The sequence below is a fragment of the Salminus brasiliensis genome, chromosome 13, assembly GCF_030463535.1.
Source record: "Salminus brasiliensis chromosome 13, fSalBra1.hap2, whole genome shotgun sequence".
NCBI classification, from domain to species: Eukaryota; Metazoa; Chordata; class Actinopteri; order Characiformes; family Bryconidae; genus Salminus; species Salminus brasiliensis.
The window spans coordinates 35,417,558-35,445,504 of record NC_132890.1 but is presented as its reverse complement, the minus strand read 5'-3'; the positions used below and the strand labels follow the sequence as shown (position 1 = coordinate 35,445,504).

General features: G+C 44.0%; 1 protein-coding gene across 1 annotated transcript; it reads right to left on the bottom strand.

The window, feature by feature from the left end:
• Positions 1-1,116: 1,116 nt before the first annotated feature.
• On the bottom strand, positions 1,117-27,947 carry itpkcb (inositol-trisphosphate 3-kinase Cb). The gene is made up of 7 exons (XM_072695659.1): positions 27,114-27,947; positions 9,556-9,655; positions 8,555-8,768; positions 8,062-8,266; positions 6,955-7,056; positions 6,508-6,579; positions 1,117-5,156 (listed from the first exon to the last, which is right to left on the bottom strand). Exons 1-7 carry the CDS (start codon positions 27,945-27,947, stop codon positions 4,944-4,946), a joined length of 1,740 nt encoding a protein of 579 aa, XP_072551760.1. The 3' UTR covers positions 1,117-4,943.

Below are 27,947 nucleotides of genomic sequence, written 5' to 3'. Positions count from 1 at the left end.
ATGTCTCCCTTTTACCCCCCAACATTTGAATTAAATTGAAAGTTAGCATTGTTAGCCATACCAGTTGATCGCACATTATGCAGTATTTTGTGCATCCAAACACCAGTGAAACACGTCCACATATAGAGGTGGTGGCTCAGCAGTTAGAGCTCAGGGTTGTGGGCTCGATACCCGGGCTCTGTAAGCTGGCACTGTTGGACCCTTGAGCAAGGCCCTTTACCCTCTCTGTTCCCCGGGCGCTGCAGCAATGGCTGCCCACCGCTCTGGGCACATGTGCTCATTAAGTCCACTGTGTGTGTTTCGCTGGTGTGTATTCACTGCTTGGATGGGTTAAAGGCAGAGGCCAAATTCCTTCTGTGTCCAACACTAACGGTGAACATGGTGGTCTTGTCTAAAGTGCGGATAAACCGTAGAGCACTGCTACTAAATTATTCATTTATTTGTTTTCATTGCTGGATTTAAATTTACATTAATTTACATATTTGTAGCAGAGATGTGCAGGTTTCTTGCATACACATTTATCTTGCTCAAATACTATATCTTTTTATGTAGTTTATATATATATACACACACACATCAAAAATTATACATAAATATATATATGTATATTAATATATATTTAAAAATGTAAATTAAAAATTATAATAAATAAATGTACAAAAAATATATAATATATATATATAGTATATATATTTCTATTGATATACATACATATATAAAACTATATAAAAAGTGTGTGTATATATATATATATATTTTTTTTTTTTTTTTTTTTTTTTTTTTTCTTCCCTAAGTATTTGAGCAAGATCAATGTGAATGCAAGAAACCTGCACATCTCTGCTACAAATATGTAAATGAATGTAAATGTTATTTCCAGCAATGAAGATAAATAAATGAATAATTAAGTAGCAGTGCTCTGCGGTTTATCCGCTCATTGTAATATACGTCAATTAATATTTATATTACCAAAAAAAAAAAAAAAAAATTATATATATATAAGGTTGAGACACTCTCCCCTACTGCATAATAGTTAGGTCACCCTTAATTTATTTAATTTCCTGCAAAGACGAATGCGGTGTACCAACATTGTAAACTAATGACGAGACAAAGTACCTGTAATGCTCATAGTTCCAGTTTATTGTATTAGCATTCAAGATAAAGCAATGGGAGAACATCTGAGCAAAGTCCAACAAGTCGATACGCCTGTTCTCGATCGCACAGAAGAGTTTGTTATAAAAAATATATATATCCCCATAACTGGTCTTAGTCTGTGTGTATATAATACTTTATCCTGTTCATTAACACTTTGTCAGGTCTGCAGGGTGACGAGACAAACCAAGGCACATCCAGTGACGGTCCAGGCCAGGTCCAGTAAATAGTCCCCATTCATACACAGTAAGACTTAAAAAGGTAGACTGGCCAGTTAATGAGGCTTCCCCCCTTCCACCCCCTTTCCCACAGAGTCAGGAGAATATGTCCTGGCATGTAGTTTCCAGACTAAGCCTGTTTCTAAAGCTGCGGTTTTTGATCCTGCAAACTAGACCCAAGATCTCCATCTATAGCACAAATGATCTGTGAAAAAGTCTGTGCACCCTCTATTTGATATCTCAATCTGCATTAAGGGCACAATTAAACTGATAACCGTGGGGCGTGTAGACACTGATTTCTGTGAAAATCCTTCAAAAACTGATCTTCCCGAGCAAAGGTTAGCAGCTGATGATGTTGTAGGGCTCTTCCCTCTGGTGCAGAAGAGCCCTGCTAAAAGTTCCAGCTCCAGACCAGCACTTTTGCTGGTAGCTGGTTTCAGATGGTCCAAGCTGGTCTTTGATGGTTAAGGTAGTTAATGGTCATCCATGCAAAATAAACCAACCCCATCAACATGACCAATCTGGTTGTCATGCTGGTCATACTGGTGGACCAGTGTGGTCAGGCTGGTCCACCAGCTTGGTCATGATGGTCATGCTGTTTGACCAGCTAAAACCTGCAAAAACACAAACCATGCTGGTAAAATCAACCAGTTCGAGCGACTCGACCAGGCGGGTTTCTCTTCAGCAAGGTAGACAAACAAATTAACTAGACCTATTAGTATTTTTGGGTCATTTTTTTTTGCTTAATTCAGCTGTTGAGGTGAAAAAGTCCTTCAGAGTGGCTTGGTGTGAAGTGGTCCATTGTACAGAAACTTGCAAACCCTAACACAGGGGTCTGAACAGGGGGGCGCCATGCTATTTACTATACAGAACCACCGATGTGGGACAATATGGAGGACGATGGTCTTATGGGACCATTTGGAATGCATTTTAAGGCAAAATCTCTCAAAAAACTAATTGTAGCTTTAAGAGACCTTTAAATTTCCACACCACAGTGCTCAACCCAGACCCTGTGCGTTTGTCTTGGACGAAGCATTTCACACCAAACCCACTCTGAATGCCTCGACAATTTGAATATGCAGAATTTCTCTCCTTAACTGAGGTCAGATGTGCTTGAGCAGGAAAATCACCAATCTGTGCTGGACACTGGCCCTCCAGAGCCAGAGATGAATACTCCTGGTCTGGGTTATTGTCATATATATATATATAAATAATAATAAAATAAAAAGATAAATACACCATGTGAAAATTCCAGTTATCCTTTACATTTCATGAACATTTTCTGACGAGTGGAACAAAAGAACATTTAAGTCTAAAATGACTTTGAATAAATCTTTTTACATGTTCCCATTAAGGAGATACAAGGATTTCTACTTATGACAACAGCGGTGTACACAAGTTACAGGCCATGTACAAAATTCTCCATTGCCTCATTTTTCTTGATCCATTTCCTTCCTAGAGCGAGAACTATGCAACTCGACACTTCTGAGAAGAGCCGGCCCAAGCACTAAGCTATGATCAACAAACTGCGTTGACCCGGGACGGGCAATTCAGGTCCTGGAGGGCCGGATTCCTGCACAGTTCTGTTACCTGATTCCAGCTGAAGCACACCTGATTCTCTGAACTCACCAGTCAATTGTCAGGTTAGGTAGTTCTGTCAGAGCAGGAGAATGAGGCTTGCTGATTTCCAAGTCAGTCTTTTAGGGGAACGCCGGCAGTATGTTCGGAGAAGCTACGAATTATCTGTGCTTAAGAGGTTTAACGCTTCAGCATGTCTCAACTCACTCGACTGTTGTATGATGGGAAAGAAAAAAATCAGACACAGATGGGTATCTGCACGCATCAACACATTCCAGGTACAAAAAAGGCCTTCGGCTATTTTCTCTCCGCCCAGATTGAAGGTCGATAGAGTGCTGTTTACACTGTTCTACATAACAATGAGATGAATTTAGATGGCGCGAAGGGCAGAAACCGGTTTGGCAGCGTGTTCCCGTACGTAAATGTTGTCCTCGGGTGGTGGGGAAACGTAATCCGTCACGTGAAACCAGCTTTATGAAAATCGGCCTTTGATGATCTCCTAAAACATGCTTGTTGACGTATCTAGAAAATACAGGAAGTTAAGTCTGTCCAACCGAATTTAATCTCGAGTGTTTTTGAGGAGAACTGAGAATTCACATGCTTTTCAAATCAAGGTCGAATCATATGGGTCTGGAACACGGACCCAAAATTTTCCCCAAAAAAAGTTCATATCAAATGGAACTCAACAAATTCCAGGAAATGAAGCACTCAGTACACTGGCAGCCTTCCGGAAACAACATAAACACACACTGCTACCAAAGGTGGTGCCAAAAGGGTTGGGAACGCTTAGTGCACTGCCTCAATGAGCGGCCGGTGTACAGTGTTCTCGGCTCCAGCCGGTCATTTAACATGTCCTACCACACTTACTAATAAGACACACAAGTCATTGTTCCTGAGCTCCAAAATAATGGCGTACACATGGATCCAGTTTATCGTTTACTGAGAGTACATCTGCGAGGCAAGATAAGCCAACAAAGACCTCCACCCTATGAAATTGTGAGCAATATTAGGAAGCCACTCCAAAACTGAAAGTGAGCTTCCACCGACGTGCCCTGTGATCAACAGGTTTTACTAAGTGAGTTACAAATTACGAGGAGCCCGGAGGTGGTCACCTATCTAGCACCCTAAGGCTTCCAGTGCGCCATTCCAACCGCTAAGGGGGACCCTCAGCATGCCCCAGTTTCACAGAAATTAAGATTCAAAGATTGACTACGACAGCATTCAGGAAGCAAACCTCACATCTACCTGAGCAAGACCTCAAGCTTCCAAACCGTGCAGTATGCATGAATTAAGGGATATGTTGACCTTTCTATAGAGCATTTCAGGTACGCCATGTGATCATGGGGTACATATATAAAAATGTGCCTATTTTTGCAAATCTTGTAAAGGAACAGGCAGTAAAAAATGATTTGACTTATAGAAAAAAAGGAAAGTCCTTTAGGATAAAATTAAATTAGTCTATTTACATTACTAAAAAAATACCAACAGATGCACAAATGGAAAAAACTAATTTCCAGTGTTCTAGTGTTATTTGCATACGACTTAAAAAAGGAACGTATACTTAGAAAAAAAAAGCTTTAGTCTCAAAATAAAACATTGTCCCGCGATTGTCTGCTAAGGTCACTTTCAGAGACACTCTTCTTTCCTTTCTTGTTTTGGTCCAAGAGCAGCGTACGGTGTTTCGCATATACCGTCCTGCGATGTTGCCCAGTATGTGTCCCAGAACGAAGGCAGATAAGAGGGAGTCAGAACGCATACTGAGTGACCAATCATTAGTCTGCCAAGTCTAATGATTTCGTCTCGACTCCAGCATTTCCTTTCCTCCTTCTCATCAAAACGTTCCCGCTGTCCGTCCCTCCTCCTGTTCTACAGCGCAGAGCCATGAGCATTGCTTATCAAGCCCTCAAGCCTTCTCTTTCCTCTCTTCTGTTGAGAGTTTGAGCCTTACTTTCTAAACTCCAGGCCCCAGAACAGCAGGAGCAGTGCCTGGGTCCGAGGCTACGAGGCCGTGTACGACAGCATGGCGCCTAGGATTTCGATCAGGTTGTCCAGGCCCCATAAGTAGCCATCCTCGCGGTTGCCCTCAGTCCAGGGGGTGCGATGGTCCAGGGTTTGGTGGGGAGGCAGAGGGACCGTCTTCCCGAAGTCGATCATCCACACCCGGGCCTGTCCTGAAGCGTCATGCACAAACAGAAGAGAACTGCCCACCACCTGCGGAGAGCGTCAGATTTATGATGATGTATGTATTAATGGGGAAGACTCATTTACATTTACAGCATTTAGCAGATGCTCTTATCCAGAGCGACTTACAAAAGAGCTTCACTGTTTACTGAAGAAGAACCTCAGCTAGTTTAAATAGACTAAAATTCAGAGATCCTCTAATCTTAGACTCTACTAAACACAAGTCAGTATGGAGACCATAGTACTCTACTCTTCACCCAAGTCCTCTCAGAAGAGGAGGGTCTTCAGTCTGGGTTTGAGGACAGCAAGCGTCGGACTCTGCTGTTCGGACACCCAGGGGAAGTTCGTTCCACCACTTCGGTGCAGGACAGTAAAAAGGTCTGGAAGCTCGTCTTCCGTGGATTTTAAGGGATGGCGGCTTAAGCAGAACCGTACGTGAAGCTGAAAGGGCTCGTGGTGCTTGAAGGACTCATGTCAGAACAGTGGGCTAGGGGGGTATAAAGCCCCCAGCACTGAGCGGTGGAGCAACTGTGTCCAATACTTTTGGGATGAGTTGGGGGATCAGGTGGGGTGATCATCCAACGTTCTGCCCTCACTCAGATTAAAGGCACTCAATGCAATCAAAACAGCAACTCTCCAAAATCTATTAGAAAGTATTCCCTGGACACTAGAGATCATTAGAGATACTTAATACCCTTGAATTCACAAGAAACAATGAATGAGCAAGTGTCCCAATACTTTTGTCCATATGGTGTAGCAAAACAGCTCTTGAAGCATATTCTCGTCATGTTAAAGGCCTTATGATTTGACCACCGCTTTTCAAAATGCTTCATATTCTTCATAAAGTCTTTAATTTTGAATTTGTCGTTGAACATCAGCATCTAAATGACAAATTTGTGAGGTTTGAAGACCGTGCCTTTAATCAAGGGTCATGGTGTGAGAAGAGACTGTTGGACTGTAGGAGAGAGACTGTAGGACTAGGTTATGGGGAGGAGATGGTGGGTGACGTGAGAAAACGTTGTCAGAGGACATTTAGTTCCTCTTTTAGTTCCTTAAAGAACCATTTCTGAAAAAGAGACGTTTGGGAGATCCTTTTAAAAGGTCAGAACGTGAAGGTTATACACTAATTAGAGGGTTCTTGCTAGAACCTCAATGTATTATGTGATATTTAAATGCCTAAAATCGTCTTCACACTCACACATCTTATGGTTATCCAAAGAACCATCCATCAGAACTTTAGGGGAACACTTGTTTGGTGGTTCTTTGGGCCTTTTTAAGGTAGAATGACGATGATATTTTATTTGAATGATTTGGTTTAAACTGAAAACGCTGATCGTGATTTCAAACCGTACTGTAGTGAACCTGTGAACCAGCATCTCACCTCATGTGTTCTGAAGAACTCTGATGTCTCCAACACACTGCGCAGTTCCTTTAACCTCTGGAGATAGTTCCTCTGCCATGAGAAAACAGAACAGGTCAGCTTGAATGAAACCTACGATGCTGCATTGAAACTGCCAGCCAGGGCTTCGCTTCCGGACAGTGATTAAATGTGAATCTCGTCAGATCCTTCATGAGTAATTTGGTCTAATGATGGGATTAACTGGAAGACGAGACCAAAGAGACTTCCTCATCATAGTCATCTATATTCATTCATTCATTACTAGGGTTGAGTACCCTTCACATTTGAACCAATAATAGTCAGCACAGTACAGACTTGGATATCCAACCCTAGTTCACTTCCCAACTCCCCTAATTAATGCATTATCTTGCATGGGTTCATCTCAACTCTACTCCAACTATTCCACCATCGAACCACAGCAAAACATACCAGTATCTGCGTGTTGCCGTCCACAAAGTCCTCCAAGGCCTTCATGACCTGTTCGCGGTGCTTCGTCTTTTTGAAGTTGGTGTTGCATGTGCCGTCTGCTTTCTATACGAGACGGGGAAAAAAACCCCTGATAATCAGGTTATACAAATAATGCACATGTATTATTTCAGTGAATTTAGTTCATCCGGCACAAGCAGAGACATTCAGCAGCGGTCACAGCTATTTATATATCCAGTTTGCTACTTTGCAAACCCATTCTACCCTCCCTACTATTTACTTTCACACAGAGATACAGTATTTGCATCTCCTTTAATAGAAAGAACAGAATAATTACTTCTTTTGTGTGTGAACAGACGTCTATACGCTATCGAGAAACTTGCTTGTGGTTGTGTCGGCAAAGTCAAACATCTCTGCTCTATAATTTAGTTCAACAGCTGAATTTCTTAGTTTAGTTTTGTGAGTAAGAAAGAAAAAAAAAGTCTCCACATTATACACTATAGTGGCAAAAGTATTGGGACACCTGCTCATTCATTGTTTCTTCTGAAATCAAGGGTATTCAAAAGAGAGTAAATGTAGAGTAAATGTCTCTGCAGTCCAAGGAGGAAGGCTTTCTATTAAATTTTTTTTAAGAGCACCTTTGTGAGAATTTGATTGCATTCAGCGATAAGAGTGTAATCCCAAAAGTACTGGATGGAGCACCACCATCCATCATTCCAGAGAACACAGTTCTTCCACTGCTCCACAGCTAAGGGGCTTTATACCCCTCTAGCCCATGCCTGGCATTATTAGGCAGCATGGTGCCGATAGGTTCATGATGTTTATCTGCTCTGGAGAGTCCTATTCTATTGAGCAGTACTTCTCTACAGGGACTAGACAAGCTGTGCATGTGTGCATTTGCACTTTTCAGTGTCAGTAATATAACAGTAATACAACATAAAGTAATACAACATAAAGTAGCTGCATGCATTTAATAAAAGGACTGTCCACAAACTTTTAAGCATATAGTGTAGGTTTATTCAGGTGAGCTGCAGTATGCATCTGGCTGCCTACATCAGAGACTGCTAAACAGCGCAGTGTGGTGGCTTTAATAGCTACAGCGTGGCCCACCTTGATTCCCTCGATGCGGAAGCCGAGCGTGGCTGTGGAGCTCAGGGTCTCTCGCCACTGCATGTAGCGCGGTTTCAGCACAGCCTGCTGGGCCCGCTCCTCTGGGCTTGGTGCGTCCGGGTCCACCGCCACCATCTTCTCATACATGTCCCTCCTTAACTTGGGCCGCTCCCGAGCCTTCACCAGCTCCTCCTCTAAATAGGTTCTGGGTCCGGGAAGGAAGGAAAAGGATGTGGTAGAGAGAGGGAGGTTAGAGAGACTTCCGAGAACCCTCGTAAACAAAGATAGCGGACCTTGCACGACCTTGTCTGATGCCCTACATGCATACTGTTCAACACCAACCTATTTCTGACTCATCACAGTGGTCACATACAGCCAGCATTTCAGTCTACAGCCTGACTGCAAGCAGCATGACCCGGGATTCGAACCCTCAGCATCCCTCAGACCCCCCCCCACTGAATATAGACCCCACTGTCCAACACCATCCTCTCACCTGCTGCCCATCTTGCAGTCCATGATGGATGGAGAGTCGAAGTCTGCCAGCAGGTCATCCATCAGGTTGTATTCCTGGTCGTCTCGCTGCACCACACCATAGTAGCCAGGGACGAATGGCTTGAGTGAGTCACCCATCAGCTTCTGCAGGCACTGCTGCTCACACTCGCAAAACCGCTTCAACAGCTTACCATCCTCCCCGGCCTGGAAACTACCTACACACACGAAAACACAGGCAAGCTGATAAACTGCACCCTCAAGCCAAACCTTTAATGATGATGAATGGTTGTTGCACTCCCGGGTGCTTAAAGGGAGTTCAGACTGGACACATGCAGAGTCCTGTGTCTTTAAATGACCTATTATCATTTATTAATATAATAATAATAATTTCTTATTTAATACTACCTGTTTTAAAAGTGAGGTCGCAAAAACAAGGCATTTACATACACCAATTCAACCAATAGCAGCACTTTAGCCCTCATGCTCAAGTCTCATGCTGAAGTTACGCAGAAGGTCTACGCCTTTTTGAATGTGGTTGGTGTGGCGCAACAGATAACACCAGTGAGCCACCACACCCCATGGAAAGACTGGGGTTCGATTCCTAGGCTGGATGACTATACTGCGCTGTACCTTGGGCAAGACTCCTAACACTACATTGGCCCACCTTGTAAGTCACTCTGGATAAGAGCATCAGATAAATGCCTTCAATGTAAATGTAAATGAATGAGGCATATTACATTGCAGCTAATCAGCCAATTGCAGCAGGGTTCATTTACATAGTTGTAAAGGCACAGTAACAAAATCAGCCTCTTTAATCCGAAGGGATGGAAGGAGGTTAGGAAAATGGTTATGAATTATAAATTAAGTATATGAATAAACAGAAAAGGACAAAAGAGAGGAGGAAAAACGAAGTGTGTATATATATATATATATATATGTATGTGTGTGTGTGTGTGTGTGTGTGTGCGTGTGTGTGTGTATATAAGAACAAAGCCCCCATACCTGCATGGCCGGCCAGCTGCACCCAGGGGTAGCGCTTCTTGAAGGACACGACAAAGGGGGAGAAATGCACCATGCTTTTCAACTTCCTCCACGATTTTGCCTGAAATCACAGAAACACGAAACCGGATTATGGAGGTGACCAGCACAGAGCGGCAGAACAGCAGAGAGGGAGAAACTCCCACAAATCAGCGTCTCAGCCTGCGTCACATTTACCAAAGTGCAGGAATGCTGATCTACAAGCAGGCTTTTCTCACCTGTACTGTCCTTACTATTGTATGGCCTGGGTCAAGGGTGTCCAATTCCTGTCCTGGAGGGCTGGAGTTTATAACACTGGTAATTTTCCAGCTCAAACACTGCGACTAAACCCGCTTACCACCTGTAGCTGAACACCCCTGATATAAGGCATATGATCCTGAATGAACATTCAGCAAGCCAAAACTGTGGGTCAGCCCCCCCCCCCCCCCCGTCCGCAAAAAAGCACCCCCTTGTGCTACGAGGCTAATGTAGTATATGCATACTGGAAGCTCAGAGCCACACTTTTATCCAGTTAATAGACAATTCAATAATATTTAGCAGACCTTTTTGATAGTTCTGGATGGAGCACCACCTTAATTTCCTCAATGCTGGGGGGGGCTTTACACTCTTATAGGCCACGCCTGGCATTAGAAATGCTCCAGAGAGTCCTATTGTATTGCAAATACTTCTTTACAGGGGCTAGACACATTGTGTGTATGCGCATTTGAACATCTGTGTCAGCAGTGGGGGCAACCTGTGTGTGTGTGTGTGTGTGTGTGTGTGTGTGTGTGTGTGTGTGTGTGTGTGTGTGTGGGGCGGGGGGTGGGGGGTGGGTGTCCACAAACATTTGGACCTTTTTTTCCCTCCCACTGTTAATGGGATCTACACTTTGGGCATTTTTCCCCTCAAATTGTTCAAATGCTGCCTAATGTCCCACAGAGATAATCAATATTCAATTCACCTCAGCGGTCTTAATGTTATGGCTGATCAGTGTAAAGTCCTTCGTTGCTTCGTTAGCCTCGAAACTTAAGCAGGTCTTAAGCAGGCTTGGCTGAATAAGTCACTTCGGCTGTAAACTGGGGATGTTTTTAGCCAAACCCTCACTTTAAAGCAGCACTATGGGAGAACTGGCATTTTTCTTGCTGTTGGGCTCCCCCTACAGTCAGGAAGTGGAATCACGCTTTTAGCCACCGCTGAAGGACACGCTTTACACATGCATTTCTGGACAAGCTGTGAAAACACGCAAAGCGGTCATCGAAAGGTAAAGAAGCATGTGGACTGAGGCGGTAGAGTCGTATTACAGGATTTTACACAAATAGGACTATACCAAATAGGTATACCTATAGGTTATACCAAAGTGTTGCGATTGTTGTCCTGCCCACTCCTCCGAAATTACACAGCTCCGTTAGCAGCGTGGCGAGTCTGCCGTGGCAATGATTGAGGCGCTATTCTGCTTATTACAGGTCGACGAAGAATCAACATGATTTTGAAGCGGCTATTTTAAGGTAAATAATTTTACATAATGTTGCTTTAATTGTAATCAGTTCTGTCCATCTGAGCAAATATCGGCTACCCAGCCTGAGTTTGTGTACGCAGCTCAGCACTCGGAGGGCCCTATTCCCAGGGCTGGCCACAAAAAGAGCCTGTACTCTCACTCGCCGGGGAAGACTTTATCTGAGGCACGAGGTCACAGAGAAAAGGTATGACGCATTCAGGCTGTTGAGGTATTGATTACAGGCAAATGATTAATTGGAGGCGGGGCTTGAGCGGGAAATGACAAGCATGTCTTGTGTTTGTGTTTTTTGGAAGTAAATGAACGCTCTGTGACTGTTCAGGTTTTAGGTGGCACCGCTCACCACAGGAGTGCTGATCAAATTCAAGCCGGCCTCGCCGGCCCGTGTGGGTCACTTGTATTACGGCAGAAAAGGACAACTAGGGTCAAATAAAAGTCAGCAACAGTCGAAGCTCTTAACTAGATTACAGGTCCTCTGTCGTTTCACAGAGAGATACCTTTCATGCGGTTTGTGTACTCTGAAACTCTTCCCCTCACACAACCCCTACACACCACCCCCTACACACACACACACACACACACACACACACACACACACACACACACACAGAGAGGCCGTTCAACCCTGCTCGACAGCAGCACGTGAAGTTGTTGTGAGAAAGGGAAATTTCCTAAGTACTTTCCACATGCTTCTGCTGCTGCAAACACTGCTAACCCCCCCACAAAAGGTCCCTCTTGCAATGAACTTCACAATATGACAAAAGTATTGGGACACCTGCATATTAAAAAAAGTAGATCCTGCTTTTGTTGGAGTAACTGTCTCTACTGTGCAGGGAAGAAGGCTTTCTAGATTTCGGAGGCACATTGCTGTGAGGATTTGACTGCGACAACAGTGTGAATGAGGTCAGGACATTGGATGATCACCGTCCCACCACAGCTTGTCTAGTCTCTGAAGCCCTTCGAGCTTCAAGTACGGCTCGGCTCGACCCCCCATCCCTCAAAATCCGCGGAAGACAAGCGTCCAGGCTTTTTTCTGTCCTGGCACCAAAGTGGTGGAACGAGCTGCCCCTGGGTGTCCGAACGGCCGAGTCGCTCGCTGTCTTCAAACGCAGACTGAAGACCCACCCCCTCAGAGAGTACTTGGACGAATAGTTCTATGGTCGCCTTATTGTCTTGTGTTTAGTAATGTCTAAGCTTAGAGGTATCTTTTGAATTATTAGTCTATTCTAACTAGCGAAGGTTTTCTTGGGTAAATAGCAAAGCACTTTGTAAGTCGCTCTGGATAAGAGCGTCTGCTAAATGCCGTAAATGTAAATGTAATGTAAATGTAGTATTATAGAAGTACTGCTAATAGAATAGGACTCTCCAGAGCAGATAAACATGAACCAATTAACACCATGGCAAATGCCAAACGCCACACCAGGCCAGGCCAGGCCAGGTGTGGGCTAGTAGAGGGGTATAAAGCCCCCCAGCATTAAGCTGTGGAGCAGTGGAAGAACTGTGTTCAATCACACAATCAAATCCTCACAGCAATGCTACTCCAAAATCTAGCAGAAAGAAGCCTTCTTCCCTGGACAGTAGAGACAGTTACTCCAACTCGATGGCCTTTACGTAAGCAGGGTGAGTGGTTATTTGTCCAAACCCTAGGCAAAGCATCTCCACTGTTTTTTCGGAAAAGGCCGACTCGAATGACCAGAAAAAAAACAAGAGGCTTAATAAGTCACTATTTTTTAAAAGTTAGTCGACTTGAAAGGGCATTCAGTCATAACCTTGTAACACACACACACACACACATACACAATATGCTCCTACACACCCTTGTCTCCCACATACTGTATCTATACACATTAAAACCACACACACACACCCTACCCCTACACATGGGTACTAATACGCAAAGCACAAACCCTCCACACACACTGTACTTTTCCACGTGTGTGTTTTTCCCCTATTACAGTGGTTGGTATACTGCAGCACTCCTCACACACTCCCACATGCACCTCCTGTACATGACAAAGGCCTGTACATGCTTATTATTAGCAGCTTGTGACAGTTAGTAATTACTGAACTACATTTACATCAATATTTACATATTTATTTATTTAAACCATCAAATTCACCCATTTTCCTTCTGCTCCCCATTTTTGTCATTTCTAATAAATACCTGGTTGTTTGGATTTGTACATTTATATGAAACCCAATAAATATCTGATCACAAATCAGGCCGACTAATTGAGACGGTCAACACACACCAACACACACCGACTACGGATTTTGAGTAATCCTGATCGTGACTACAAATTAATGGCTATTATTAACGACCGCTTGCCATGACCAAGCCGCAGACAGGCCGGCTACATAGAAATCCTTCCAATTTAACGCACAGATCCCAGAATGGTCAACAACAGCAAAAGCAATGACCAGCAGCAGAAGCCAGAGCTGTGGTTCATTTTGGGGCTCTTACCTCGTGTCACCAGTTCAAGCGATATGTCCAACTTCTCTGTTTCTTACAGCCTTATCTAACCTTCCAGCTCCAATCTACGACATCTTAATCTAATCACCAGCGCCTCCTGCGTTCCTCCTTCTGTCCTTCGCTCCTTCACCCCCTACAGTGCGTCTAATCCCATCAAGCTTGGCTCCATTCAGCTGCCTCTCTTGGTCCTTTATTCATTCTCTCACTGCTGAACACAGACTGATGGCTCACTTACCACGCTCTCTCAGTCTCTCTCTCTCTCTCTGTTCTCCAGTTTTGGCCTTCAGGCTAGTGGAAGGGGGGGGTGGTGTCAGGGGTCATGTGACATTCCTTCTCTCTCGCTCTTGCTCGCTCTTGGTTTGGAGTAACGGTGAAGAAGCAAACGTTGGTACTGTTGGACCCCTGTTAAGTTTATGGTCTAAAAAGATGGCACCCCTCATGGGTTCTGGGATGCTTTTCCAACAGACTCCAAGACTATAAGGACTGTGTATTGGCTAGAAGCTGGCAATGCAATACATATCACGATACAGGTGTTACGATTCAGGATTGTGATATATTGTGATACTGTTAGCCAAGAAATATATTGTGATTTTTTTAAATTAAAAAATGTAATTCTTAAGAAAATGTATGATGGTATCAAATAATTACAAATTACTAAAAGTATAGCAAATATGTTTTGGAGAATCAATTCAATACAGCTAAATATAATAATATTGCAATACTTTGGTATCAAGATTTTCTTACAGCCCTAGTTTTCACACCAGTTTGGGTTTTGTGAGACATCGTATTTTATAGAAGATCATCTGGTTGAGTTAATTTCACTGTAACCACTGAAATTCAGCAAATTATGCAAAGGTTAAAAGGTTATGTCTTTTAACCTTCACTAAATCATCCTTGTACTAAACCCAGATCCATCTCTTGCATACAGTGCTTAGCCCCAGTGGGTCCAAACTTTTGACTTGTACTGAACACACTGGTCTTGGTCTATTTGTTGCAAACGGTCACATTTCGGTCACAAGACAAACCAGCAAAAACCGCACACACCCCCATAATCCACCAACACACACACACACACACACACACATACACACACACACACCCCTCTAACTCATCCGCCTCTGCCACCACGAACGCAGACCCGTGCTGTCTCAATCCCATGCCTTGTTTTAAGTGAATGGAATGGAATGCGTCTGGCTGTCGTCACGGTGACGACAGTCCAGCCACGGGAGGCGCCAGAGACTCCATCCCAGGGGTCAAAGGTCACAGCTATTATGAGCAAAAGCCGCCACACCCCCCCCCCCCAAAAAAAAAAAAGAACAGGAAAGGATCTGTCTGATGGTTTGAATTAACATATTTCTATTCAGAGACAACACACACACACACACACACACACACACACACACACACACACACACACACACACACACATTACATTTAAACCAGTCACGGAAAATCCGCCTGGCTTACCGGTGCACCACCTCCGTTCCTGTGCAGAGAATGAAAGCACGTTCTATTCAGAATCACTGACCCAATTAATGCTGGACATACAGTGTAAGCAGACGTGGGGACAGACAGCACTACAGACACAAAGGCTGAAAGGGACTGAAGCTGGGTTAAAGCTGAGCACTCTGAAATCCCTGGTTCCTCAGCGGAGCCATTCAGAGCGAGCGAGAGTGTTACAGGTGGGTGATGCTTTGCTGAAGCCTTTATTTGAACGTCCAGAGCGTTGGGCAGCTGCTTAGAGGAGCCGGTGGCTGCTGATTGGTGGAGCAAGGTATGAGGAGTCCTGCTTCTGCATCAATTCTATGCTGCAGACCACGCACTGGTGCATACCCTACTCCGCAGCCCGACTGGCACCGCCCCAGAAATATAACTAGAACCGTGTGTTTTTTTCTTAATTCAGTTTAATTTTATTGTTGTTTTTATTCCTTTTTTGGTTTTTATCGTCCGGTGTCGACCAGAAGAGGATGGGTGTCCCTTTTGAGTCTCGGTTCCTCTTAAGGTTTTTAAGGGAGTTTTTCCTTGCTCAAAAGAGGCTCGGACCCGGATCTCTGTAAAGCTGCTTTGTATCAACATTTGAAATAGAAATGAATTGAACTGGAAACGGATATGCAGTTTTCACACCTGCACGAGTACCGATTTCTGATTTTTACTACTTTTATGCAGTCAAATTTATTTGTATAACTTTTTTGTATAACTGTTGTCATCACAAAGTAGCTTTACACAATCAGTCATTAGTAAAAGACAGAAAAAAAGAAAAATAAATAACATAAAAAGACATGTAAAATCTAAGACCCCCAGTCAGCAGCCAGCAGTTAGTCGTTTAACTTATTATTTTTTATTCTATTTATTGTTTAGTGCATTTTCTCTTAGTGTAATACTTGTTAACAGTCTGTGTGTTTGTTACATGTACCTGTGTTGCTCTTACAGAGTAAAATTCCTTGTATGTGTGACACACTTGGCTAAATAAAGAGATGCTGATTCCGTCTGGGTTTGTGGTTTAAGTGATCTGAGCGCTTTTACAGGTTTGTCCTCGTTTCCTCCCCTTTTGCACCCTCCCCCTCCCCCAAAAATAATGTAAATAAATAATAAAACAAATAAAACAGGCTAACCAGAACACCTGTCTTAGAAACAATCATCTTGAAACATCAGACTGTCAGATCTGTAAGATACAAATAAATAATAATAATAATAATAATAATAATAATAATAATTTCAATGCGTTCAATCAAATCAGTCCAGACTGAGTTTTCGACTCACTGCTACACTGGTCTGAGTGCGTCTGTTGTGGTTTGACAGCTCTCACATCTTATCGCATAAGACAGACCAGCAAAAACCACACTCTCATTTTTTCGTTTTCTTCCCTTCCACCCACAGTCAGCACACCGCCACCCATCTACCAACACCCCCAAACCACCAGGCCCCCGCAACCAAAATCCCCATCCTTGGTTACAAGTGAAAGGGATGGAACGGAGTGCGGGCGATGTGGGGTCATTATTATAATCTAGTACAGGACAATGCACTTGTGTAGGACGAGTCTGAGGAGTAATGGAAGTCCTTCTAAAACTAGAGAAGCTCAGAGTTCTCAGATTGATCTGGAAGACCAGAGCGTTTAGATGATGCTGGACTACTGCAGTAAAATATAATAAGAGTAATATTAAATGTTATTATACTATATATGATTTATTTAGAATTCGAGATTTAGAGACCAGCTCTCCAGAGCCTGTACCAACCAATCAGGACACCACCAACAGCCAACCAGTGATGTAACGTCATCAATAAAAGCTTATAAGGCCAAGGAGCTGATTAGTCCATTATGCAGTACAGCAAAATCTTGGTTACTGTTAATAGGTAAGAAATAAAAGATGACCTGATTTCCAAAAGGCATCAAGTTAAAAAATCAAACATTATATTAATATTTTAAACAATATTACTTTTTTTTTAAATTTCCATTCTTTTACAGTTTCAAAACAACAAAAACAGAAGGTCAAAAGTTTGAGCACTCTGCAGAGTCATGCTATAAACTTTCCTCAAGGTCAAGCAGGGCTGAAATTTGCCTTTCTAGGAATCCTTAGTCTTTCTTAATTACAGGAGAACCTGGAATAACGTGCTGCGTGAGTGCTCGGCAGCTGCTTAGAGGAGTCCAAGGCTGCTGATTGATGGGACAAAGTTTGAGAGGAGTCAGAGGCTGTGTCCCAATTGCGTACTGCACACTTCTACAATAAGGTATAGACCATATACACTGATCTCAATAGAGTAGGTTTGGCAGGTTAGTACACTCAATAAATAGATAAATAGATAAATAAATAAATAATCTACTACCAGGAAAGTGATGAAGCGTTGCTATGCCAACATTCATTGCTGTAAGTTTTTTCTAATAATTGCTCCAGATGTGAGTAGCTCCTCCCTTTTGATTTCACACTGCATTGTGGGATATAAAACCTGTCCATTTTTGAGTGTGGTTACGATGGACAGTGAGTGAGTACACTCAACTACGACCCTCATTTCCTCTACATACGTCATACTCAAACCCTAGTTAGTATTAGTAATCAGTACGCAATTGGGACACTCCCAGAGTATTGATAAAGCTTTAAAATTCGCATCATCTGTTTTTTATGATGACCAACTGAACGAGCCATTGCCCTGTCCAGCTAATGAGAGCTGAAATCTTTGGGTGTGTCCAAACTTTTGCATCATTGGCCCTCACTTTCAGGGGAAACTTCTTCAAAGCCCCACACACACACAAACAAACCCAACACACACATCTCCTTGGACTTCACTTCCGTCCCAGCTGGACTATCACTCACCCAACATCTGCTTGACCGCTTGTCCTAAATAAAGGGATCCCTCTTTACGGTCTTTCAGAGCCGTGTCCACTTTCCTGTCTTCCTCCCAGCTCTGCTCCCTCTCTCTCCCCTCCTAAACACTTTCGACACCTCTCTCGCTCCCTCTATATTCATTCCCTTTCTGCCCCATCCTCCTCTACCTCCTCTGACCCTAATCCTATAATCAGCACTTCTTCCAAACACTACAGTGAGGTAAATACAGAGTGTGAGGGAGGGAAGGGAGCACCGTGTAATTTTCTGGGTTCTTTTCGAGTTTAGGTGTCAGAGCAGTCCCCACCCACTAGCTCTACCCTTTTTCCACTCCTCCCCCCCCCCCTCCCCCTCCCCCCCCACACACACACACCCTCCCAACTCACACCATAATGTTCTTTTCACACAAATTCCTGAAACACATTCGCATGTTCAGCTCGGAGGACAAACCTGTCCAACAACTACTACTACTACTACCTTCAAAGGAGGTGGAGTGCTGAGAATCTACACTGATCAGCCAGAACATTAGTACCAGGTGAAGTTGGGGGAAAAACATTGATTATCTTGATCATGGGCATTGGTCATGGGCATTGGTCATGGGCACCCACCTAAAAAAAAAAACTTACAGGATGTAAAGAAGGCTCTGCTGTTAACATTAGTCTTGGTGCCAGACACCAGAGCAGGACACCTTCACCATGCCTCGAACGGTCAGATCTGTTGTGGTGGCGGATCTACTTAATATAAGGCAGGTAGTGTTAATGTTCTGGTTGACTGCTGTACACTTCTCACTTTGACACAATGTGAATCTACCGGGTGTTTTTTTTTTTTTACACTGTCAAAATTTAACAATAACTGGACCAATGGAAATGCTCCAAAAGGACTTGGAGTACCCAAACTTTTGCATAAGTACATAAACAAATACAGTAAGTAAAGCTGTAAATGCTACTGGAGAATACAGTTGGGTGCTGATCGTCTCCGTGAACTCCAGACACGGTCTGGGTTAGGTCGGTTCCAGCAGCAGGTCACCTGGTCTACTGGAATGAAGGACTGATTAGATAGACTAGGTATGAAGGGGAAGTGTAAACACTGATCTTCCTCAAGGAGAGGTCTGGCAATGGTGAAGACAAAAATGTATGCAAATATAACAAAGCACTGTTTATAATAATAATAATAATAATAATAATAATAATAAAGCACTTCCAGCCCAGCTCCTCCTCAGATGCAGCGGGACGTCTGGGCAGGCCTGTGCAGTTCACTGCTGCTGTTGTTGAAGGGGAGGATGATCTACAGGAGTTTAGGGCTTCAGACATTTTCACACTCTAAGCGTGTTTATATTCAAAACCACAGAGCCGCCCTCACTTTCTTTTGCATCTGCAGAAGTGCGTCTGTGTGTGTGTGTGTGTGTGCGCGCGTGTGCACGTTTCAGCGAGTGTGTGTGAGAGGAGGGAAGAGCAAAACTTTCCCTTCATTCTGCACATTCTTCTCTATCAAAAAAGGCTAAGACATGGAACAAATGCAGACAGACAGAAAGTAAAAGAGCTCCACCACAGCAGAGGGGATTTCTGACACATGATCATAACAGAGAGACAGAGAGAGAGAGAGAGACAGACAGAGAGAGAGACAGAGACACAGAGACACAGAGAGAGAGACAGAGAGAGACAGAGAGAGAGAGAGAGAGACAGAGAGAGAGAGAGAGAGACACAGAGAGAGAGAGAGAGAGAGAGAGAGAGAGAGAGAGACACAGAGAGAGAGAGAGAGAGAGAGAGAGAGAGAGAGAGAGAGACACAGAGAGAGAGAGAGAGAGAGACAGACAGAGAGAGAGAGAGACAGACAGAGAGAGAGAGAGACAGACAGAGACAGACAGAGAGAGAGAGAGACAGACAGAGAGAGAGAGAGAGACAGAGACAGGGACAGAGATGGAAAAAAGCCGCACCATTTATGGGCTTTAGTGTTGCTTAGTGACAGAGGAACCACCCACAATTCAATTTTCCATGACACAGTCTTTCAGTCCAAGCTGACTTGACATCACTGTGTGTGTGTGTGTGTGTGTGTGTGTGTGTGTGTGTGTGTGTGTGTGCGCACATAAGCGTGTCTTGAGGTGTGATTAGCTAAGGCAAAAAAAGGACAAGCTGTGGTCCTCTACATTCTACATGTTGCTACATGGTGCTGTGGGTGTGTGTGTGGTGTGTGTGCGTATATATATCTAAAATATTTGTAAGTATTGTTTGTATGTTATTGTTTATTCTATTTTAATCTTTTAAGGCTGTTCTTGTTTACTTCTTGGTTCATTACAGGATTCATTCCAACACCGCTCTCAACCAATCAGCTTGCGTCGCCACAACTAACCATTGTACAATAGTTAATAATGCACCCCATGTATTCAAGATTGGAGTGAAATCAATGATCAATATTAGGTAGATATTGTGCTTCTGGGAGTCAGAGACCCCACCCACCGTCCCCATGGAACGCTCAGCCTCCCACCTTTTGGCAAACGCTACTGCTGTGTATGGTGTACGGCTGCCAGATTCAACAACAGCTTCGCCCCACAAGTCATCAGGTCACTAAACACCCACCAACACAACACATCAACACGATGCTCTTCAGGACTGTTGATCTAAAGCAAATACAATAAAAAAATCCCATATACCCAAACTGAAACTGTAAACAAGTGCAATAACGCTCCATTTTATATACAGGCTTATCTATTTATTCTAATGATGTTATGTCTGTCAGTGCTGTTTAATCTGCCTCGTTGTCTGCCTACTTGTGTTGTATTTGCATGCGGAAACCTGGAGAAATGCAATCTCGTTTAGCTGTGCGCTCCTTTATCATCATTTAAACTAAACAGCAGTTCACTTTTAATATCAGAACCGTGAAAATTCTCTACAGTAAAAGCAGCAAAAAAAACATGCACACTACTGCATATGTGAACATTGTGATGACTATGCTAAACTATACACTGTGCAGACCTAGTGGAAATGTTGGTAGGAAAAAAAAGTGAGGTAGAAATTACGCACACTTTCACTGTCTTCATTTATTTATTAATTTATTTTTTAATGAATTTTATCAGATATTTCAACCATGCCAATTCCCCAACTCGTACGTACTCCCTATCCCCCAATCGTACTAATGCCCCCAACACTAGTGAGGGTCGACAACGACAACGCACCCGGCCAGTGGCGGCCAGCAGCGAAACGATGTTGGAAGAGTGCCGTCTACCCACCCAGGAGCAAGGCCGATTGTACTCTCCCGGGGCCTCGGCTACCAATGCTGTCTTTCTTAAATCATTCTTTAAAGCAGCAATATGCAAGAATCTGCATTTCTTGCTCCTGGGCTCCCCCTACAGTCAGCAAGAGTAATTCGCACACTTCTAAAAATTGAGTTTGCTGCGAGATATAGCACCATCACTGAAAGGTAAAGTAGCATGTGGATTGAGCTGGTTTAGTAAGATCAAAGAACGAATTTGGCCACGCCCACTTCTTCGGTTTCTTCAAACTCAATTTTTAAGCTTTTTATTATATAAAATCTAACGGGCACCGCAGCGACGTTGGGTGAACGCCGTCTACCCTCCCAGGAGCAAGGCCGATTGTGCTCTCCTGAGGCCTCGGCTGACGATCATGGGAACAGCGCCTTAGTCCGCTGGACCACTCAGGGCCCATTTCACAGGTTTTAAAAACTGTTTGTTCGAAACAACCTGATGCACCAGGCAAATGACACCTGTAGGTCACTGCTGAGTGTTTGGGGAACAAAATTAAATTCACAAGTTAAACTGGGCAAAAGAAACACTAGCATTACAGTATGGCTATGGCAGTGTGGTCAATATCATGGTATTCCACTATAGGCCATACATCGCCCAGCATCACATGAGCCAATTAAATGTATGCATTAAATATTACAATAACTAACTAATGATGCTGCGATCCTCAATTATAATCAGTACCACCCATCAATATCATATCAGCTTAATGCCTTCATCTAGACAACCACAGAAGCTCTCTGATTGGTCAGGATGTTAAGAGCATGTCAGCATTGCGACAATAATCCAACGACTGTCAGTAATGACGAGCAGAGCCGTCACCAAACCAGCTGCCGCCAGCTTCGTCTGGAGAGGTGCTGGGATACACAAAACACTGTTGTAGTCGTCGAGTTTGACACACTTCCTGAAGTTCTTCTCCCTGCTGATTCACTCTGATTCACTGATGACACACAGATACTCACACAGTGCATATCAACAGCAGCCGCTATCAGCTCCATCTCTGCCCGGCTTTCAACACAGTTTCCTAACTTAGGAAATTAGATGGAGTGTGTGAGTGGTTGCGCGTGAGCGTGTGTGTGTGTTTTCCGAAGACATCTTCCTGTATTTCAACCACATGCCGTCTCCTGCGCTGCACCACAAAGAGAAAAACACTGAAGAGCTCAGCTGGTTACGTGAAGAATCAACCAAATCTTTGTCCAGTGAAATTATGAAAGGATAAAGGTAAAGGATAAAGGTGCACGTATTCGTCACTGTACAGTGTGGACCGTACAGCGAAAAGCTCCAACAAAAAGCTTACTGCGGCTGAAAGAGCAAGTTATCAATACAATATTTTAACAGTTATGGTTTATGAACTGCTATTCTGAATAGATTACAATGCTGTCTTTCTTAAATCATTCTTTAAAGCAGCAATATGCAAGAATCTGCATTTCTTGCTCCTGGGCTCCCCCTACAGTCAGCAAGAGTAATTCGCACTTCCAAAAAATTGAGTTTACACGTGCATTTCTGGACAAGTTGAGAGATATAGCACCGTCACTGAAAGGTAAAGTAGCATGTGGATTGAGCTGGTTTAGTAAGATCAAAGGACTAATTTTGCCACGCCCACTTCTTCGGTTTCTTAAAACTTACTTTTTAAGCCTTTTATTATATAAAATCTTACGTGGCAAACGCACAGTGAGCCAATGTGGCTGGAGTGGTGGGCTGTCAGCAGGTTAGGGGCCTTGCTCAAGGGCCCAACATTTGCAACTCGGCATATCCGGGTACCGAACCCACAACCCTTGTATCGATAGCCCAGTGTTTTAACCTCTGAGCCAGTAGCTGCCCCTGGTAATACTGGTAAAGTGGTAAAGTAGATTAGGCAAACTGATTAACAAAACCCTGAATTTGATTCAGTATAATTCTTGTGTCCTAATTTGATAAATTTTTGAAAATAAATATATATATATATATATATATATATATATATATATATATATATATATATATATATATATATATATATATATATATATATATATATATATTAGATTATTAAACAATATACAAATACTAGAGACCAAAAGCTAGTATACTAAAAACACTAGCCCAGGTGTTTCCAGTATACTAGCATTTGGTCTTCAGTACTGTATTTTACCAGCTGTGTGATTTATAGCGCCAAGCTAACGTTAGCCCTAAACCAATACATTAATATGAGCTTGAAGCAAACCAATATAACATAAATGTAATGTATAGTAATCTTCAATGCATGTGACATACACAGACCAGCCAAAACATTAGGACCTTCTGGAACATTAGGTGTAGTGAAAAACAAGGAAGATCTTCATCCACAGTGGCTTCTGTTGAAGGGTGGATCTACATATCAGGCAGCAAGTGAGTGTGAGAGAATTGCCACTTTGATGGCTAGACAACTGGGTCAGAACATCTCCAAAACATCAGGCAGGTCTTGTGGAGGGTTTTCTGGTATGCAATGGTAAGTACCATTGATGTGATCCATGGAGGTCCCACCACCACCACCTCACAACTTGCCGGACTTAAAAGATCTGCTGCCAGCGCCTAGGTGTCAGATACCACCAGATACAGGAGAGTTCGGTCAAGCCTCCCAGACACTGATCAATGGCCTTAATTGGTGTAATTACATTGGTTCAAGGTCTTCTACATTACTGTAGATTCATCACAGTGGGAGCCAGCGGAGGAGGACGGCTTCCCCTGTTGAGTTTAGGTTCTCTTCAAGGTTTCAAGGTAGATTTTGAATATTGTAAAGTTGGCCTGAATATTGTAAAGTTGATGTTTTGTACCTAGAATCCCCAACAAGCGAGAGGGGAGACAGCGGTCCTTACGTAACAGTGGAACACACTCCACAAACAGCAGCAAACGTGAAATTACCAGAGTAAGCAACGGTCAGCCCACCTCCAATCACATGGCACAGTGTAAACACTGCACACCCACCTCTGTCCCCCAGCGTTATCTCCCCGGGAGAGACTCGAACTTAATCATCAATGACCTTTGACCCTGTGACGTGTGACCCTGCGTGGTCATAAAGGCTGCTCGTAATTGCAAAAACGTTCCTTTTTTATCTAGCCTTTTAAACTGCTGCCTGTAAAATGTTGCATTTCTCAAGAGTCAGCTGACATTTTCCCATTTGTAACTGGGCCCAGAACGGACATTCTGACTGACCGACTGTTCAGGCCATGACTAATGCTCTGTTCTTGGCCTGGTTAGATCTCAAGGCGGTTGTTGGAGTTGTTACGATATCAGAATTTTGCCATTACTGATATTACAAAAATGATAAATATTGTATTTATTGTAAAAAGCTGAAATACTTTTACCGCAGTTATTTAACAAAGTTGATCGTTTTGGTATCAAATCAAGCACGTTTTGATGTGCCTATATCAGAGATTCTCGAACCAGTTTATAGGATCCTGGTTTTTGCACCAAAACATAAGGATAGAGCAGAAGTGTGCACTGTCTGGGGGTTCCCAGGAACTGGTTTGAGAAGCAAAGGCCTAATATAAATGTTTTAATTCAGTTTTAATAACCTCATATAAAGTTTCCTGGGAGAAAATTGTTTACATAACATATATAAAAATTATATAACGGTATATATTAAGTTATATACATATGGCAGAAGTGCCCTGCCCTGGCCTTAGTGATCTGCCGACCCACAGAGTTTGGCTCAGACCTGAGTCTGATCATGAAGGCTATAGATGATAATCACCCCAAATCATCTCCAACTCCTCTCAAAAGTGTTGGATGGAGCACCACCATTATTCCACTGCTCCACAGCTCCACAATGCTGGGGGGCTTTATAAGCCTCTAGCCGACGCCTGGCATTAGGCAGCAGCACGGTGCCAATAGCATTTACACTACATCTGTGTCAGCAACAGCAAAAAAGCATAAAAGCATTAATTTAAAGGGGTGTCCACAAACATTTGGACATGTAGCGTGGTGTGTCCAGGAAACCGGCCCATGCACAGTGTTTTGGAGGGCACAGCTGGCAATGTTTAGGGCAGAAGGACACTTCTAGGAAAGTGACGAGTCCTGCTTCCAAACAGCTTCTCGGTCAGACAGATTAGGCGGTCATTACACATCCGCTCCGCCGGTCTCCTCCAAACAGGATTAGCTACACAGTGACAAAGAGCCAACGTGTTCATCCCAGTTTGCTCATGGGACCGCTTGCTCAAGGCCAGTGGCTGTTCTGCACTGTTATGCTAATGACTGCTACACAGTGAATCAGCCTGTGTTTGGAGCTCAATCTCAGCCGCTAATCATCAACGCCCTAAGCCTGCGAGGGGCTCTCCGGGAGATTAGCATGTGTGTGTGTGTGTGTGTGTGTGTGTGTGTGTGTGCGCAAGAGCAAGCTTATGGAGGTAGATCAAGAGGGAAGATCTGATTAAGAGTTTCGGTCTGCTGATGATTATGATGATGACGATGATGAGGGAATGACACACACTGTCAAAACTATACACACAGGAACAAAGCAAAGAAAGCCTCAGCTACATCGGGCCTACCCGGTTTCAGGCAGGTGTGGGGGCAGCCGTGGTACTGAAGGTATCTAGACTGATTCGGAAACCGCTACCAAAACTTCTACTTCTCAAGTCTAGTTTCCTCGATGCATTAGTGACTCAAGTGGAAGTAAAAGTAGCTTCCAAAACAACTCGGACCCGATACCTGCTGACTCCTACTCAAGTTCCAAGTTCTCTACAGAACGGCAGTGGAACCTCTTAGTATGTCCAGCATCTATCGGCAGAGGAGCCACAGTTCGTGAGGTACTACGGCTTCTTTGTAAGAAAAGAAATGGTAAGGTCATGAGATCTTAGTGTGGGTGTTCTTGCTGTGAGGTGTGACGGGTCACAAAATTCGTAATTCTGTCCGTTACGATACCGTGCAGTCTCAATTCGGTGAAGTTTGTTCGATTCAATGTTTCCTTTTCTATTTATTTATTTAATATTCAGCATTAAAGTCCAACATTTTAAAGAAGGTGAGTGACCAATCCTAGTTTTCGAGATCTACCACCCTGGAAAGCTCAGATCCAACACACCTGCCTGTATAATCAGATGCTCCTGAAGCTCCTAATGAACCTGGATCAGGTGTAATTATAATAATAATAATAATAATAATAATAATAATAATAATAATAATGCACCCCCAAGTTATTATAAGGCCGTAGCCACTGTATACAGCCCCCAGTCTCTTTCTAAGAGTCTCCACCATATTTCTTTAAAACCAACGTCAACAAGGCACCCAGGTTCAGCCAATCAGAATTCAATAGGCAGGCTAGGGGAGGGGCTTATACTTGTAACACACCCATGCTCAAATAACCAAATAATGCATTTTTCTATATATTATATATTCAAATTGTAATGTTTATGGACCGTGTTACTAAAAGGCTACTAGAGAAATCACATCTGACCCAACTAGGGCTCCGTAAAAGTACATCAGGCAAAATATCAAAAATTAAACTGAAATTTAATATCGCAATGAATCTGGAAATGTGCGTATCGTTACGCCGTTACCTTAAATTTAACACATGAGCACAGGGCAGGGTATTCAGTCGCCTCTCATGTTTGCTCCAGTCATATTAGACATATTGTAGGTATCAGTGCACCCCATATTTTTGCATGCTTTGGTATCTGTAGCATGAAAAATCTCAGATAAGGGCATCAACCCACAATCAATCCCTGACCTGGGGTGTAACAAGAAAGCAGCCCAAGTGCAGAACCAATAGAACTGGACCAAACAAGCATAATAATAATAATAATAATAATAATAATAATAATAATAATAAAAATAAATATAAAAATATATATAAAAAAGTGGTTCTGTGGTCAGAAACTGACCAATAATAATAATAATAATAATAATAATAATAGAGGTACTCATGAGGTACTTCATCAGCTAAATGGTCAGTAATTAAAGTACCTAGCTGCTGTAGTGTGTGTGTGTGTGTGTGTGTGTGTGTGTGTGGATTGAGGGGTAACAAGCACTCACCCCAGCCTCCTCCTCTGGACTGCCAAACGGGCCGCTCCTCCTGGGGGACAGGCCGGCGAACTCGGCATCACTTCCGGTCACGTCATCCTCGGACTCCTCGAACGACGAGGCGGACGACAGCCCGGCCGAGGAGGAGCTGGACAGCTTGCGGAGGGAGAAGTACGGCACCGGAGAGCCCCCGCAGCCGCTGTCCGAGTACGGCGACTCGTCGCCCCGCCGCGGCACCTCCAGCGCCTCGCTGCGGCTGGGGCTCGGGTCGCGTGTGACGATGAGCTGAGGAATGGTGCCCGGAAAGCTCGGATAACCTCCCAAACCGAACCCCCCCCGGCTCTCCCCGAACGAGTCACACCCTTCCCCGCCGTCCCCGGCGCCTGTCCGCCGGCTCGCGCCTGTCTCCGCGAACGGGGCGTCTCTGGTCATGTCTGCGGGCGGGACTCGGAGGCTGCTCCTCGCCGCGCTCGCGCCGCTTCCCTCCGCGCCCTCCATGCTCCGGCTGCCCCACGCATCGTCGCTCCCGAGCCCCAGCTCGCCCTCCTCCTGCCGCCGCGCTCTCAGCACTCTCCCCGGCTCGTGCCCGGCAGCGTCAGCGCGCTCACCTCCGGGGTGCTGTCGCCCCCCCCTGCTCCGCCCGTTTACCTCCCCGCGCTCCTCCGGCACATTCCGCTTCTCCGTGACTGGCCGGTACGCTCGGAGTCGGGGCGACTGCTGCTTGTTTTTCATGAGACTCCGGTCTGACCGCTCCTCTCCGCCGCCGACCCGCGCGCTCGCGCTCGCTCTGACGGCAGGCTGAGACGTAGCGCGGAGGGTTTGGCCCATTCTGCATTCCGTACACAT

Excerpts from the sequence above, each read along its gene's own strand:
- itpkcb (XM_072695659.1), bottom strand. The coding sequence starts at position 27,947 with ATGTGTACGGAATGCAGAATGGGCCAAACCCTCCGCGCTACGTCTCAG. Across the intron at positions 9,656-27,113 it reads GTCCAGAGGAGGAGGCTGGG|GCAAAATCGTGGAGGAAGTT; the intron begins GTGAGTGCTTGT and ends CTGTGATTTCAG. Across the intron at positions 7,057-8,061 it reads TCCGCATCGAGGGAATCAAG|AAAGCAGACGGCACATGCAA; the intron begins GTGGGCCACGCT and ends CGTCTCGTATAG.